At 50.9% G+C, this 15,691-nt stretch overlaps 6 protein-coding genes across 6 annotated transcripts; 5 read left to right on the top strand and 1 right to left on the bottom strand.

The window, feature by feature from the left end:
- Positions 1-214: 214 nt before the first annotated feature.
- N7533_001090 (ThiJ/PfpI family protein) lies at positions 215-1,107 on the top strand (the record flags this gene model as incomplete). The annotated part of the gene is made up of 3 exons (XM_057097740.1): positions 215-292; positions 420-651; positions 716-1,107. 3 exons carry the CDS (start codon positions 215-217, stop codon positions 1,105-1,107), a joined length of 702 nt encoding a protein of 233 aa, XP_056966233.1.
- Positions 1,108-2,136: 1,029 nt separating this feature from the next.
- N7533_001089 (DUF1708 domain-containing protein) lies at positions 2,137-5,600 on the bottom strand (the record flags this gene model as incomplete). The annotated part of the gene is made up of 6 exons (XM_057097739.1): positions 2,137-2,201; positions 2,255-4,635; positions 4,691-4,919; positions 4,988-5,081; positions 5,170-5,327; positions 5,411-5,600. The coding sequence occupies 6 exons, from the start codon at positions 5,598-5,600 to the stop codon at positions 2,137-2,139; spliced, it is 3,117 nt and encodes a 1,038-aa protein (XP_056966232.1).
- A 2,068-nt stretch (positions 5,601-7,668) lies between these two features.
- Positions 7,669-9,628, top strand: rlmA (SRF-type transcription factor RlmA; the record flags this gene model as incomplete). The annotated part of the gene is made up of 4 exons (XM_057097738.1): positions 7,669-7,724; positions 7,797-7,953; positions 8,020-8,777; positions 8,836-9,628. The coding sequence occupies 4 exons, from the start codon at positions 7,669-7,671 to the stop codon at positions 9,626-9,628; spliced, it is 1,764 nt and encodes a 587-aa protein (XP_056966231.1).
- Positions 9,629-10,476: 848 nt separating this feature from the next.
- Positions 10,477-11,115, top strand: N7533_001087 (GFA family protein; the record flags this gene model as incomplete). The annotated part of the gene is made up of 4 exons (XM_057097737.1): positions 10,477-10,528; positions 10,609-10,655; positions 10,718-10,781; positions 10,865-11,115. The coding sequence occupies 4 exons, from the start codon at positions 10,477-10,479 to the stop codon at positions 11,113-11,115; spliced, it is 414 nt and encodes a 137-aa protein (XP_056966230.1).
- A 600-nt stretch (positions 11,116-11,715) lies between these two features.
- On the top strand, positions 11,716-13,032 carry N7533_001086 (putative aminotransferase; the record flags this gene model as incomplete). Its single annotated transcript, XM_057097736.1, has 1 exon — positions 11,716-13,032. The coding sequence occupies one exon, from the start codon at positions 11,716-11,718 to the stop codon at positions 13,030-13,032; it is 1,317 nt and encodes a 438-aa protein (XP_056966229.1).
- Positions 13,033-14,074: 1,042 nt separating this feature from the next.
- Positions 14,075-14,951, top strand: N7533_001085 (uncharacterized protein; the record flags this gene model as incomplete). The annotated part of the gene is made up of 2 exons (XM_057097735.1): positions 14,075-14,354; positions 14,425-14,951. The coding sequence occupies 2 exons, from the start codon at positions 14,075-14,077 to the stop codon at positions 14,949-14,951; spliced, it is 807 nt and encodes a 268-aa protein (XP_056966228.1).
- Between the last annotated feature and the right edge of the window lie 740 nt (positions 14,952-15,691).

The raw sequence follows: 15,691 nt of genomic DNA, 5'->3' as shown, positions 1-15,691 counted from the left end.
CATGAAGACCGGAGCTCAAATTGGACCTACCGGTAAATAAGGACCCTTGAAGAGTTCTAACAAAGCGTTAAGTGGGGCAATGACGCTTCGATGATATCGCAGACCCACCGCAGCTCGGGCAGCCACCTTAACTTAGGATAACCTCAGTTTCTCACTTCTGATCTTTACAACTACCAGAAAACAATCCATATCCAACCAATTCAATTCAATCACAATGGCTCCTAAGGTTCTCATCGTCCTTACTTCCTTTGACACCATGCCTGCGACTGGCAAGCCCACCGGCTGGTACTTGGTGAGTCTACTAAACCCCAACCCCACTATCCATCATATCAGCAGGGATCCAAGCCATGCTTCATTAACCCTCAAACAACCCCCCAAACCAAGAAAAACAACAACTAACACCAAAAATTCCACCCCAGCCTGAATTCGCCCACCCATGGTACGAACTACACGAGAAATGTGACCTGACAGTCGCCTCGCCAAAGGGCGGAAAAGCGCCCCTGGACCCCGCCTCGGTCGAGATGTTCAAGACAGACGAAAAATCCGTCTCATTCCACAAAACCCAGTCCGCCCTCTGGGAAAAGACAAACGTCCTATCCGACATGAAAGCTTCCGACTTCGACGCTATCTTCTACGTCGGCGGTCACGGCCGTAAGTCGAGCCTCGGGCCTTCCCGCAAACTACCCTCTATACTCGTCCAACTAACCACCAACAGCAATGTTCGACCTGACAACTGACCCCACGAGCATCGCCTTGATCGAGGCCTTCGCCGCGGCCAAAAAGCCCATCTCGGCTGTCTGCCACGGACCCTGCGTCTTTCTGAAACCCAAGGCGCCGAACGGCGAGCCGCTCATCGCTGGTAAGACTGTCACGGGATTCTCGAACTTGGAGGAGGATCAGGTGCAATTGTCTGCCGCTATGCCGTTCATGCTGGAGGACGAGTTGAATAAGATCTCTGGCGGGAAGTTCGTTAAGGCGGCTGAGGCTTGGGGGGAGAAGGTTGTTGTTGAGAGTACGAACGGGGTTGGGGGTGTGCTTATTACAGGACAGAATCCGGCTTCGGCCGAGGGGGTGGGCAAGGCTTTGTTGAAGGCTTTGGGGTTGTAAATCTATGAGATCCATTGAGCATAGGATAGGAAGAGAGGGACCGGGTGGGCTCTTCTTGACAAAACAAGAGCAATACCTAGGTGTTCGTCTTCGTCTTTACTATTTATACAACAGCCCACGAGAGAGTTCAAGTTGTAGGTTGTCGATCGTTTACACCCTATCTGTGATGGTAGTCGTGATTTTTCAGATTCAAAGAAACAAAATTAAATGAAATGGATTCCTTCAACCTCAAAGGGTCGATTTTCTACGCGCGGTATTCTAGCCAAGCCATAGATGGGGACGAGGGACCGGCAATCCCGAAGGGAATAGTTCAAATTCAAGGTCAAATTCAGAGTCTTGATTCAGGTTCAGATTCAGATTCAGATTCACAATTGGTAGTAGCGAGCCGAGAGCTGCAAACCCGAACCGGGACGAGAACTCGGTTAAAAAGCGAAAGGGGAATATAGCAACAAAGCAGAAGCACAAGCACAAGAAACAGAGACTTCAAAGCCAGATTCGGAGAAGATGGTAGTAGGTTGGAAAAGGATCAAGGAAATAGAGAAAATATCGGACATCTGAAGCAGAGCGGAGCCGCTACGCTGCGGCCAGCCAAGCAAAGGCATAAGCTCAAGTATCAAAGCTCAAAGGTCAGGATCAAGACGGGCACAAAACGGAGCGGAACGAAGCGAAGAGAAAATAAGCGTAAATGGTAAATAGATGGCGCAACCAAAGGATTCCGTTAATCGTATCGCAGTATTTCGTTTCTCTGGTTCAGGCGGTGGGAAGTGAGGTGTTTGACTGGCTTGAGAGACGACAAGCTACACGAGAAACAGAGGCGTTGTGGTCGGAAAGAAGAGATGGGGTTGTGATGCGAGAGAAGCCGGGCCGAAGAGGTTGGGTATATCGGGGTACTTTCAACCCAGTACTCGTCACAAAAAAATCAATAGGAGGCCGCGGATGAAAAATAAGTATCGACGTAAGGGAAAAGAATCAAAGAGATTAAAATGGACAATGGCGAAGTTCTTTCTGGAGGTAGATTTGGCGTATTTATTAGGCGGGTTGGCCGGTTAATTCCGCAACACGGGCCTTGATGCGGGCGACACGCGACTCGATGGCTGGGAATGGTTAGCACGTTTGTCATGAGTATGTTGCAGCAGGGTCCACTTACTCTCTTCGCCGCTGGTATCACCCTCATCAGAGCGCTCAGACTGACTGACGCGTGCCTCGGGCTCCTCACTAGGGCGGGAAGCGTGGGCAGCTTCAGCAGCTTGACGCTCGGCGGCGTTCTTGCGGATCTGCGCCCAGCGGTCCTCTTCAGTGGCAATGGCCTCAGCCTGGGTAGTAGTGTGTTGGTACTTTGCGCCGTGGCCGTTGGTGGGGGTTTGAGGAAGCTCAGAGTGAACTGGGGCAGTCGGCGTGGCCGGGGTGTCAGGAACAAAGGCAGGTTGCTCTAGAAGAGGACCCTGGTCGAACTTGGAGAACTCTTGATCGGCGGCGGTGCGCTCGTTCGTATCGACACGAGAGAGGGCATCGTACTCCACAGCATGGCGGGTCTGGGGAGGTCCGCTGTTGGCAGGAGAGATGGGGACACGGGCCTGCTCAGGAGACTCGGGAGCCTGTTGAGGAGTGGATGGCTTCTCGGGCGCCGGGGCTGGGACTGCCGGGGGAGCAGCCACAGGGGTGCTAGGCTTCTCGGGAACGGGCTTCTTCTTGACGGCAGACTTCGGAGGGGAGGGCGCACTGTATTCCTGGGCGGCGGCAGCCTTGGCCTCAAGGGCAGCGCGGGCAGCAGCAACAGAAGAGATCTCCTTAGCTCCGGTGCTCTTCATGGCAGGCTGGTCGGTTGTCTTTTTCTTGTTGGTGCCGAACATGTTCTTGAAGCCATTGTTGCCGGTCTTCTTCTTCAGCTTCTTGTTGGACTCGTCCAAGGATTGCTTGGGTTGTGAGTCGACGGGATCCTCGATAACGACAGTCTTCGCGCTACCCTTCTTCTCGGGCTGAGGGGTTGGTTCTTCCAAAGTTTTCTTGGCCGGCTCCGGAGAGGGTGGTAGGGGTGTTGCCACAGCGGCAGGGTCCTTCGGAGGAGGAGGGGGGCCATTCCTGGAAGTCGTGGGAGGAAGGGCAGCGGAGGGCGCCACGGAATCTTCTGCTGTAGGCTCAGCGACGGGCTCGAGAGTGTCGGCAGCCTCGATAGATTCACCATTTGCAGAGACAGCACCGGTGCCAGCACGGCTGTCACTCAGGTAGGCGGTACGGTAGGCATTCTTGTCATAGTTCTTGGTCCACTTCATGGCAGAGGAAGCTTCATTGACAATACCGGGCTGGAGTGTCAAAACGGAGTTAGTTTTGGTGGAAAAGTTATCACGGCCAAAATTAACATTAGTATCTTTAGCTTCAGCCTCCTCGCGGTTCTTCCTCTGGAGGGCAGCAGCGGCAGCCTGAATGCGCTTATGTTGATCAGGCCCAATGCTGGACTTGCTCTGAGGAGCTTGGTTGTTGGAACGCTTATACGACTCCTCAATGGGGGAGACCTTCTTGGCCGATGACTTGCGGCGGTTTAGCTTTGTGCCCTTACGGCTTCCGAAGCTAAAGAAGCTCTTCTTCTCAACGAATTGTGCGCCAGCCTCAGGTTCTGGGGCAGCGCCCTTCACCTGTTCTTCTAGGACCAACCACTTGGTCCCCCGAATGACAGTCTCGAGCAGTGCACACCGGCCGAAGACAGCTTTGCGGGCGAGAGGCTCGTCGCTGGACAGACTGGTGATCCAAACCCACCAGAACGAGTCGTCCAGATCGAAAGAGTTGATGCTGGCCAACTCAGCCGGTTCCAAAGCGGGTTCGGCGTCCAAGTTGCGCTTGTGGGACTGGGAGCTCATGCCACGCGTGGCAGCGATTGGAGGAAGCATCTTGTCCGGGGTGAGCAGCAAAGGTGTGACATTCTGTTTCAGGTTTCCTTCATCCGCAAATCCAGAGGACATGAAGTCTGCCCAGGATGGAGTTGTGGGACGTCCAAGGTCACCACCTTGGGACCGAGGCGCAGTCCTCAGGCTCGCTGCCGGTTCGCTCTTAGGTGGAGCTGGGACCATATGATCATCATCTTCGGGGTCGGAGTCGATGGCACCGCCAAATCCGATATCCTCGAATCTCGACCAGGATGCGTCGCGAAGGCTGGTGGATTGCTTCGAGCTGGAGACACTGGACTCATTCGTGGAAGAGATACATCCCAAAACACGCAGGCACTCTTCAGTCAATGCCTTGACCGGGTCTTCATAATTGGAGAATTCCTGTAAATTCCAGTGTTCGTCGCGGTATTCGAAGTTCTTGGCACGACGGAGGAGCGAGAAAGGAGTGGGAGAGACGGTGTCGACAATCATAACAACCTTGGTCGTTGTGACCTGCAGCAGAGTCGGTGTTCGTGGGGGATATTCGGTTGCCTGCACAAGCGACTGCAGGGAGATGGGGAGCGAGGTAATGCCCGCGACGCCGCGTTTGACTTCCGGGGTAAGCGAACGGAGGTAAGCAAAGAAGAGATGGCTCGTGGCATCGGCAGCACTGCTCGGGTTAGTGAGCCATAAATGACAGGGGGAATTGAGGGAGAAAGCCATACGCAGCCCAATTTTTGTAAGAGGCCTCGAAGCCACCACCCGTATCACTGTGCTCGAAAGCCCACCATCCAGCATAGCGGGAAAGCTTGCGGCCTCCGAGACCGTTGGATTTGCCATGGGCCGCAATGGCAGCAAGAAGATCGAAGAAGTCGTTAATGATGCTGGTGCGGGCATCGGAGTCGACACTCAGGGGAATGAAGGTAGAGAAGGCGTCGAGGGCGTGGTCCGAATCTAGTTTGTGTTAGTGAATTTTCTTTGTTCTTGCCATGGCTATGCCATTCCCCACGGGGTTGTTGTACCTTGTTCGCCAACCTTGAACAACTCGTAGGCGTCCCATGTCACAATACCTCCGGGCAATCTACTCCAACACCATTTCAAGACACTGCAAAGCACCTATCGGGGTCCAATGTCAGTCATCTGCCGTAATTGACCCACTGGATGAAATTTCCATGCCAATCCACGACCCGGGTATATTTCTCACCATGGGCTCATTGAGCCGGAGCTCCTGCATCAAGCCATCTCCCGCGACGGGTGCCCCCCTCTCGAAGGACTGATTGAAGTAGTTGCGAATGAAGGTGCGGGCGGCACTGGGATCGGAGGTCGGTCGGAAGGGTAGGAGGAGGAAGGGCACATTGAGAGCTGGACGAATGATCAGTAATCCGGGGGCAATGCGCGTGGTGGCCGGGGTAGCACAACCACATGGTTGGAATGGGAATGCCCACCTCGCGCCTTCAATTCCTGCGAACAGCCTCTCACGAGGTCGGCCACCTCTTCGGGGGAGACCTCAGTGCGTTGCCAGGCATCGGTCCATTTGGGTCTCGCGGGGGTTGTGTCAGTGGTAGTGGTGGGCTTTGAATGTTTCTTGGTGGCACTGGAGTCCTTGCCCCGGAAGACGCGTGAGAAGAAAGGCATCTTCGGAGGTCGGTTCGAATTGGGGAGTGCGGTTGTCCGGACAGGGCGATTTCCGCTGTCGCGACGGCACAGGGTTGGGTTATTTTGCTTTTTTTTTCTTTCTTTTTTTGGGTTGTTGTTCTGGAGTGGAGTTTAGTCAAACAACTTCAAATCATGCGGAAAGTCCCGGAGTGGACTCAATGGTCTGGGGGATCGGAAGCGGGAATGCAAAGACGGACCAGGTAGGAATGATGGATTGAGAAGCGAAGGAGGAAAGTAGAAATTCCAAAAAGATCCGGGATGACCTGCAGCCCCGGAGCAGGCTTAGGCTTAGACTTAGGCTTAGGCTTAGGCGAAAAGGAAAGGAAAGGAAAGGATCCCCGGTTGGGCGTGAATGGGAGTGTGAATGGGTGCAGTCTGGAGTCAACCAGAGGAAGTGAGAAACGAAGGACGGGGGAAGCCAAAGGAATGAAAAGGGGAGAATAAGGTCAAGGTCCAGGTCCAGGTCGACAGGTCGCAAAAGAAGAAAAAAAAGGCCAATGACAAAAAACGGTCCCTGGGCGTGATGAAGTGGAATCTCAGGGGTAACGGAAAGGGAAAGGTAGCCACTAACCGGGTCTAGATCACCCCCACCAGAGATGAGGGAGATGAGGAGAGTAGATCCTGAGTACCTACTTAAATAGCATCAATTGTCACGAGAGCCCTGGAGTATAGTATCACTGGCAGTAACCAAGCAGTGTCGCCAAGTGTAGTGGTGTAGTGTGTAGTGTAGTAGGTAATGTATAGTGCAATGTAAACAGTTTTGTGTGTGCGGAGTGGATGATGCGGGCGATCATCATCTCGTGTTAGTATCAGAGTACCGGCAGAGTAGTAAAGGTTCGTACTTTAGCACTCTGCATTACTAGAGATAGATATGATACCCTATGTAAGTAGGTAAGTTGAAGATATCTACTAGTACTAGTAATACTGGTGATGCTGATATAGATAGGACCTGGTACTAGTTATTCTAGTACAGCCTGTACTACATTCTAGTTATACTACACTGCACGAAGTAACATTAGTATACACTGTCCCTAGGTATGCATTGAATATACTGTTTACTACAGCTACACTGTACTAGTACTCTATATTTACTAAATACTCTACTATCCCCCTTCTCCACCTACCACGATTGCCAATCTCCGATCGCCGATTAACCTAAGGTATAGATTAACTCTCAAGCTATCGACGATATGCTAGCTGCACGCCCCATCCCGAGCTCAGGCCATGCCCCATAGTCACGTGGTCATTGCTGACACCCCTGAGTACTACCTGGGTATTAGTACCAGAGTAGCAGCATTCAAGATATATAGGAATTATAGTAATAGTACTAATCATTATTTACCTGTGGAGATTATATCCATGAAGCAGAGAAATAACCCAGGAAATAAGGTGCAGATGCAGTGGTACATTTACTACTACATACAGAAGAGTAACTACCAATACTGCAGCACTCACTTCACTGATGTTGATATTTACCGAGAATATGTGACGAGAGACTATTTAGTTGAATCACACTGTACTATAATCGAATCACACCTGGGCAGTGTGATAACTATCACACTGTACTAGTATACTACTGTATACCCTAGGACTAAGTATGCTAAAGTGGAGACGCTTAGTCAGACCTCCCGTTTTTCACCTCGATGGAATGATTCTAAAGATAGCATCAACCTTTTCTGCATCGTCAATCAGCCCCCCCCCATATCCATATCCGCTACCCACGGTATCGACCATCCTCTGGTTCCCTTTCGTCGGCTTTCCCTCGTCTGCCCTCTACTGGGTTTCCAGATCGCGTGGTCTGCTTCCGTCTTTGCCCTCCCTTTCCCCTTTGTCCCCTTTTGCCGCCGCCTCGAGTCTCGCCTCCGCCCGCGCGCCAAACAAAGTATCTCTATACACTTTTCTGCACTTGTGTGTTGGTTTCCCGAGACCTGATTTCACCTCCGAGTCACTCCCTTTGCTCGAAAACGCGAAAAGTGCTGCCGAGACTATTCGTTTTTCCTCATTTACTCTCCTCGGCGCGCCTTTCGTGCGCCCGTAACTCCTCATCATGGGTCGCAGAAAGATTGAGATCAAAGCGATCAAAGATGACCGCAATCGCTCCGTGTATGTTTCCCTGGTCGCTCTCTCGGTATCTGATAAATATCATGTTCGAATTTGCTAATTTGCGCCGTACAGCACATTTTTAAAGCGAAAGGGTGGCCTCTTCAAGAAGGCGCATGAACTTGCTGTTCTTTGTTCCGTCGATGTCGCCGTGATTATCTTTGCCCAGAACAAGAAGCTGTACGAGTACTCCTCGTCGGATATGCCAGAGGCTCTCGCCCGCTATCAATACGTGAGTAGATTCGGTCCTGCACACCCGGGCGCATAGCTGCATCGGCTGACATCTTATCTTATTCAGTACGGCCCTCCACACGAACACAAAGGTCCCGAAGATTTCGCGGGTAAGCGTGACGATGACGATGAAGAGGATGAGATGACCCCCGCGCCAGAGGATCTCCAGGCAGTTCAGCAGAGTCATGCCGTCGTTCCACCACATCTTCACCAAACGGGTTTCCAGCACGTCAACCACGCTCCCTCCGCCTCTCCTCCTATCCCCAACGGACTACCGCCGCGACATGGCACCCCTCAGTCACAAAATCTCTCGCGCCCTTCATCAAGAAACCACATTCGCCGTGTCAGCTCCAATCTGGGTCCGCATCAACACGGAACCCCGCCTCCTCCCCCTGCTCCCCAAAATGGCTTCGCATATATGCCCAACCCTTCCATGTATAATCCCAATATCCATTCGGCAATGGGACAGCCGCGCCCTGGCCAATACCCAGGATATGGTCATCCTCCACCGGGTCCGCAGGGGACACCGCCTCAGACGATTCATCACCCACATGGCCTTCCCCCTCAGCACGGCGTCCCCCCTCAGCACGGCCTTCCCCCTCAGCAGATGCAGCCTCACCAAGGTCCTCAGCAATTCCAACATCCACATGCTGTAGCGCCACAACCCATGGGAATGCCACCGGTATCTCATGCACCGGTTCAACAGGTCCCCCAAGTCTATATCCCAGAGCAAGGCCGGGCATCGATACCACCAACATATGCACCCGAGAGCCAGCAGGAAAGCACAGTACCCGTTTCTGAGAGCTCGCAGGATGCCCCCAGCGGGTGGATTAAAAGCAGAACATAGCCCGCCTCAACCAAAATCCCTATCCAAATCTCGCAGCATCTTCACACCAATTGACGATCGTGGGTCCATGCTTGCTCGACATTTCGGAGGAGCTCCAATGTATGAGTCTCCGCGAGATCAAAAAATAGAAACCTCTCAGGAAAATTCGCATAACCTGAAACCTCCATCTGTTCCCCCGATGAGCGCAGTGTCAGAACCTCCACGTCCACCAGCCATGTCATCGACGCCAGATATCAAACCCCCGTCGCGAACTAATAGTGGAGCACTCACGTCCAAAAGACCACAATTAAAGGTGCAAATTCCAAGTGAACATTCTGATCAGGGGAGTGCAACTGCGGGATCATCTTCCCGGGATTCCGCTGGGAACAACACTGGGACTCCCGCCAAGGAAAATCCTCAGACAGGCGTCGTATTACCGCCCCCATCACCTTCAGCAGGGGCAATACTCAGTGCTGGCGCCCAGGGACCTCCCAATCCATTTGCTAGGCCCCCACCCCCAGTCGCTGCCTCGCAGGGTAATGCATACGGCAACAGAGGCGCCACGAATAGCAACGGAAGCAATTCAAACAACATCGAGACACCTCTCTCCGCCCTTCCGAGTCGATACATGTCAGATCATCTCCTTCCTTCGCCATCCAGCTTTTTCTCCGAATGGGGCCTCGGCCGGTCGGGCCCGGATTCCAACTTACTCCCCAGCCCTCTCAGTTTCCCAACTCCAGCGGTGCAAAGCGGTCCTAGTTTCGTCAGCCAAGACGAACAGGACAAAAAGCGCAAGAGCCCTGATAGTGGGTCTACGGAAGAAGGAGCAAGCAAAAAACCAAAAACATAAACACTGCCGAGTGTGTTCGATCAGCTTCGCGTTCACACGTATGCTCCCGCCCCTATGTTTGATATCCTGGTTCGATATCCCGAGATCTAGCTCCGCCTACGACGCTTCCATCTCTTGAACCCTTTTCCCCCTATTTGGTTGAGTTCAGGGTCTCCTTGCTCTTTATACCCCAGTTCTATACCATCTCTCAATTCCTTTCCTTGAAATCTCTTTCTCCTGATGATATTCTATGTTCTATGGTTTCCTTCAATCGGTACACCGGACCATTCAGCCAGTCATCTATTTCTTTCCTTTCCAAATTATCTCTTTTATTTGTTCCCTATATCTTATTATGTATTGTTGTGTCACTTTTGTTGAGTCAAACCTGGGCGTTAATTTTGCACGTTTTGGACGGTGTACATACAGACCTTGTTACTATGGACAGCAATGTCAAGTTTTCCGCTATACAGCTTTCCAATGTAAATCATACAAATATCCCTGGTCAACAGCCAATAGTTCACCCTAGTTGAAATACACTGCCTCAAAGCACTGCTCAGGTGGAATGTCACACCACATTAAACCTTCCGGGCTCTCGCATCCTTGCTCGCGTCTAGAATGACATTGTTCTAGCCAAGTCCACCAGCATACTAGATGGTACTAAGTCACTGCTACTCTTCCCCGCGCACGACTAGCATTCGGTGATTGGAATGAGGGAAGTGGGGCGATCAAAAGCCGAGAGCCGAGCCTTGTATATAAAGCATCATAGCTAAAACTATCCTGGAAATCTTACTCCTCCCCATCCCTGCGATTCCACCAAGGTCCCTCATACCAGTACTAGTCCCGGACAATTAATCTTATTATTCTACACAATGGTCCTCAATGGCAGTTGCATGTGTGGCGGTGTCCACTACACTGTTCAAGGTACGTCGCACCCTTCTCCCCTTCCCTTACCGGGGTGCGGGGTTGATGCCACGACCCAATTGCTGACATCGACCTACTAGCGGAGGAATACATGAGTGCTCTCTGCCACTGCACCGATTGCCAAAAGGTACCTGACCATATCCCATCCCATCCCCCACACAAGAAAGACCAAGTACTAACGTAGATCAGTGGACCGGAGGCGCCTTCACCTCCAACGCCGTTGTCCCGCGCACAAGCTTCAAGGTTACCAAAGGTAAGCCATCGATCTGTCATCTCTGAATGCGGGAGATCAAAACTCCTTGGAAGGTGTTTCCGGAACCCCACTCACGCTAATAGGAACATGCACCTCCTACGACGCCAAAGGTGCTAGCGGCAAGATCAACAAGCACTTCTTCTGCCCGACCTGCGGCTCCGGAATCTATACTGAGCTTGAAATCATGCCTGATATGACTTGTGTCAAGGCTGGGACACTGGACAACAAGGGTGCTGAGTTGAATGGCAAGATTGATGTTGAGCTTTACGTTAAGGATCGTACTGGTTACCTTTCTGCTGTGGATGGTGCTAAGCAGGCTCAGACTATGGAGTAGAGTACTCAATAAAATGGGATGAAGCTTGGAGGATTTGTTGGGGTATTCGGTATTCGGTGTTTGGCGTGGGATTGATGGTCGAGCAGAGGCCGAGTTAACTAGTAGTATTCTGTGGGGAAGGCAGAGATATGAGAAAATGAATACAAGACAACTATTACGCCATCAGATATTGCTACTAGATATTCTGTTCGTAGTTGAAATAAGCATTACGCATTCATTAACTAATACTACATGTAGTACCTGGCTGGTAACTCTAGAAAATGCCAAGTCCGGGGATGAAGAACGATAGATAACCTTTGGGAACGCTTTAGGCACCCCGACTCCACTTTATTCTTCCCCGCCGAATTTTCCGCAGCTAGCCGTCTGATGAACTGGATATACGAGCTATCATTATAGCTCCGACCGCGCTGGCACTGAGTCACGAATCTTACAGCCAAGGTCTTCGTATATGCAACATTGATCAGAAACCGGACTCCCTATAAAGAAAGCATTTGGCTCTCACATACCCCAGATCTCCATTACATACCGACAGGGGCCAGAGTTTGCTCTTCCACAATCGATCGCCCTTATTTCACTGAAACAAAACCCCCCTCGTCCAAAATGGGAGATCATCGAGATGACACGACGGTCTCACATCGCGCAAAATTGGCCTCTGTCTCCACAGCCGAGAACCCAATGTGGGATATCTTCAGTAATGTCTGGGACCCATCCACCAACCCGGGAGGCTACGTCAACGTCGGCGTTGCAGAGAACGCCCTAATGCACAACGAGCTCCTAGAATTCATAAACAAGAAGCTCGAACTACCAGCAAAATATCTCACCTACAACGACGGCGGAGGCGGATCCATCCGTCTCCGACGCGCAATGTGCCAATTCCTCAACCAGCATCTAAACCCATTCACGCCACTGGATCCAGACCACCTCGTCGTCACGAATGGAGTTTCCTCCGCCATCGAGCATATATCCTGGGCATTCACCGACCCTGGCGAAGGAATTCTCCTCGGCAGACCTTACTACGGTACCTTTATAATGGACATGTCAATGCGCTTCGGCGCCTCGGTCGTACCCGTAAACTTTGACGAAATCGACCCGCTAAGCACCCAATCCGTGGCAAAATACGAAAAAGCCCTCCTAGACTTCCAGCAAAAGACAGGCAAACGCGTTCGTGCCCTGATGCTCTGCCACCCGCACAACCCGCTCGGCCGCTGCTACTCGCGCAAAACCCTGATCGAAATAATGCGCCTCTGCCAAAAGTATCGCATAAACCTGATAAGCGACGAGATCTACGCGCTATCCGTCTGGGAAAATACCGTCGATGAGAAGGACACTCCCCCTGCTGTCGAATTCGAGTCCGCCCTCTCGATCGATACGCGGGGTATCATTGACCCGCAGCTCGTCCATGTGTTGTGGGGGATGAGCAAGGACTTTGGCGCGAATGGGATCCGTGTCGGCGTTGTGATTTCCCAGGCTAATTTGCATGTGCAGCAGGCCTTGAAGGGCGCTTCGTTGTATACATATGCTTCGGGGATTTCGGACCATCTGGCTGCGCTTTTGTTGGAGGATTCGCAGTTCACGGATGCTTATATCAAGGAGAATAGTCTCCGATTGGGGGATTCGTATGCGTATACCGTGCGATTTGTGAAGAGTCATGGTATTGAGCATGCACCGGGTTGCAATGCTGCGTTCTTCTTGTGGGTGAATCTGGGGAAGGCTTATAGGAAATTGCACCCCGAGATCCCGGAGTCGGAAGAGGTAGGCGAGAAAGTGATGGGTTTACTGTTGAGTCGGAGGGTTTTCTTGGCTAGTGGTGCTTTGTTTGGGGCGGAGAGGGATGGATGGTTCCGGATCGTCTTTTCGCAGCATCGGGGGCATTTGGAGGAGGCTTTGGGGAGGATCATTGCGGCTCTGAATGATTAGAGTATTGGCTGGGAATTGTCGCGACGTTCGGGCCTTATTTGATAATTTGGGATTTTTGGAGATTGATCTCTCTACGCGCCCGTTGCGAGGAGTTTCGATTCCTGTATGCTATTTAGTATAACTCGTTTGAAATCTAGATTGTGATTTATTCTACTATACGTTTTAATTCTCGCAGACCGAGGTTCTCCCAATCGAATCAAGAAAGATAGGAGCATTGCTCCGCCAGTGCTTATGCCAAGCCATGACCTGGCCACACTAAACCAAAGCTGGCACAGACAAATCCTTTCTTCGCTACGAGTAAGTGAGCGCGAGTGTTCGAGAAAATCGGAAGAAATAGCAAGAGCAGCCAAAAATATCGCTCCGCTGCCAAATTTAACCTAAAATAGTGAAAAAAAAATATGGAACAAGAGCCAGTCGAAGAAGCTTGCTGATTCAATATAGCAGTAACCGCCCTTGTGGAGCCTCATTTTGTGGCGTTTCTAGTTTGGCAGGCCTTGTTTTGGACAACGGGCCACTTTGATCAATCTCCCACATCTACTCAGTAATCTCAAGCTTGTTCAACGGCGAGGAATGATCCGTGGATGTATGTACTGAGGTCTCTATAACCGTGGTAGACCTTGACCCCTTACATTTCTGGTGTCACACCGCGACAAATCTCAAATGCGTTTGTGGGCCCTTACAAACGGAGATATCATCCAGATGTTCAAAACAGCGGAGCAAAAGATACGAGGGCAATTACCCTTTCGAAACTTGCAGGCGCTAACCACTAGCGACATGATTCGTGCGGGTTTTCTGCAAACCCTGACCGAATCCATCGAATGATCAACATCCCAACCCCCAAATTTTTGGCCCCCAGTATTAGTTGAAGAACATGGCCACTGATGTCAATCAGCTGCCTTGTAAAAACAGGGGCCCCAACGTGCCGCTTATATTCGAGCAAATGCCCCACCACGTGTCTTAATAGGCTCTCTGCTTATTCTTTACCCCCATAACCCGCCCCCTCTCCACAACCTTGTTATTCCTTCTTTTTCGTATCGACATAATGAACCCTCCAAGGACGAGGCTATGGCCTGTTTTAATCTCACTCCTATTATGGACAGCTTCAGCTGTCGCTGATGATCGCAAATGCTACAATCCCGACTCATCACAGGCCAAGGACGATGTTCCTTGTACAGATGCCGATAACACGTTCTGCTGCAATAAAGGGGATATATGCATGTCCAATGGGCTATGTTATCTCCAGCAATCATCAGGATACGCCTTATCCCGCCCGAGCTGTACAGATCTAAGCTGGACCTCATGCGGCTCGTATAAATTCTGCTGTAAGAGCCCATCCAAAGAGACCGTGATCCACTTCAGCACAGCAGACACTGATATACTAATGGCTTCCAGTTGATTACAACCAAAATTCAGGATTCCCAATCGTCGCCGCGAACTACGCCGGAAATAAAACAACACACTGCTGCGGCACAGCCTCCTATGATAACGGCACCATCACCTGCCCCATGAAGTCAGTCTCCGTGCCCTACGGCACCGCCATCCCAGGCGTCGCTGGCCTAGCGGTTAGTTCAACAAGGACAAACTCCACCAATTCCACCAGCTCTTCCGATTCAGGATCCAGTTCTGGATCTGGCTCATCTTCATCTCGAGACGCGGCGATCGGCGCAGGCGTTGGTGTCCCGCTTGGTGTGATTGCTATTGGGTCTTTGATATGGGCTATTTGGGAACGGAGGGGTCGAATGAGGGCTTTGGCTGGGACAAGTCAAGGCCAAGAGACTGCTCAATCTTATCCGCAAATGACATACCGTAACGCGCCTGTTGAATTGCAAGCACCTGAGGTGGAGTTGAGTGGATCTACTGCGGCGACCGAGATAGGGAGTGAGGGTCATCCAAAGCCTAATAGGATGCCCGTGGACTAAGAAAATTGCACCAATGTCATGATATTTTAAACCCTCGGTACATGAGTGGGGAGACCTGGGCAATATTGGATGATAATATGAATGGGGATTCGATGATTATCAATCTTTTTTCTAATGTAATCGGCAATAGTGCCTGTAATCTGTTTTTCATTCATGAATGGTTCCGAGTCGCATCTGGAATCTTTTTTTTTCTTTTTGAATCTGGAGGTCCATCCATAGTAGTGTTTATTGAAGCTTAACAGAATCGCGAGAATGCTGTTTCCGACATACACCCTTGCTATTGAAATAGGGTCCGATCAACTGGAATTCCACCCAGAGGCCAATTCTTGAAGAAGTCTGGGGCACCATTCCCATATTATTTCGAGTATAAAAAGATAATTCGTACTAAAAGTGGGAAAGTGTGTGATTTGTTAGTCTCAAGGCTCGTGTCGCTTTGAATTGGTCAAAATAGCGCATTATTTGCCTTTACATTGAATATCTATGCGCTCCCTCTTTCTGTGCCCGAACTGAATTTGCTTCAAAATCTGAGTTCAGATTACTCACAGACTATGATTGTCTGGCTCCCATGGGTACATTTGGTTCCACAAGGTTTGTTGGCGAAACCCTTTCTTCAATATCATGATCATTTGAAGAGTGTGAGTCAAATCGCATTGCTGAGGCAATTTAAATTCAACCATTTCGTTAAGACATAAGGAAAACGATTATCAATTGCTCCAGATTATGTTGGTACCTCACCTGCA

The sequence above is a fragment of the Penicillium manginii genome (genome assembly GCF_028828005.1).
Source record: "Penicillium manginii strain IBT 31320 chromosome Unknown utg000001l:1.0-3466041.0:1.0-3467806.0, whole genome shotgun sequence".
In the NCBI taxonomy this organism is placed as follows: Eukaryota; Fungi; Ascomycota; class Eurotiomycetes; order Eurotiales; family Aspergillaceae; genus Penicillium; species Penicillium manginii.
This window is presented reverse-complemented; position numbering and strand designations above follow the sequence as displayed.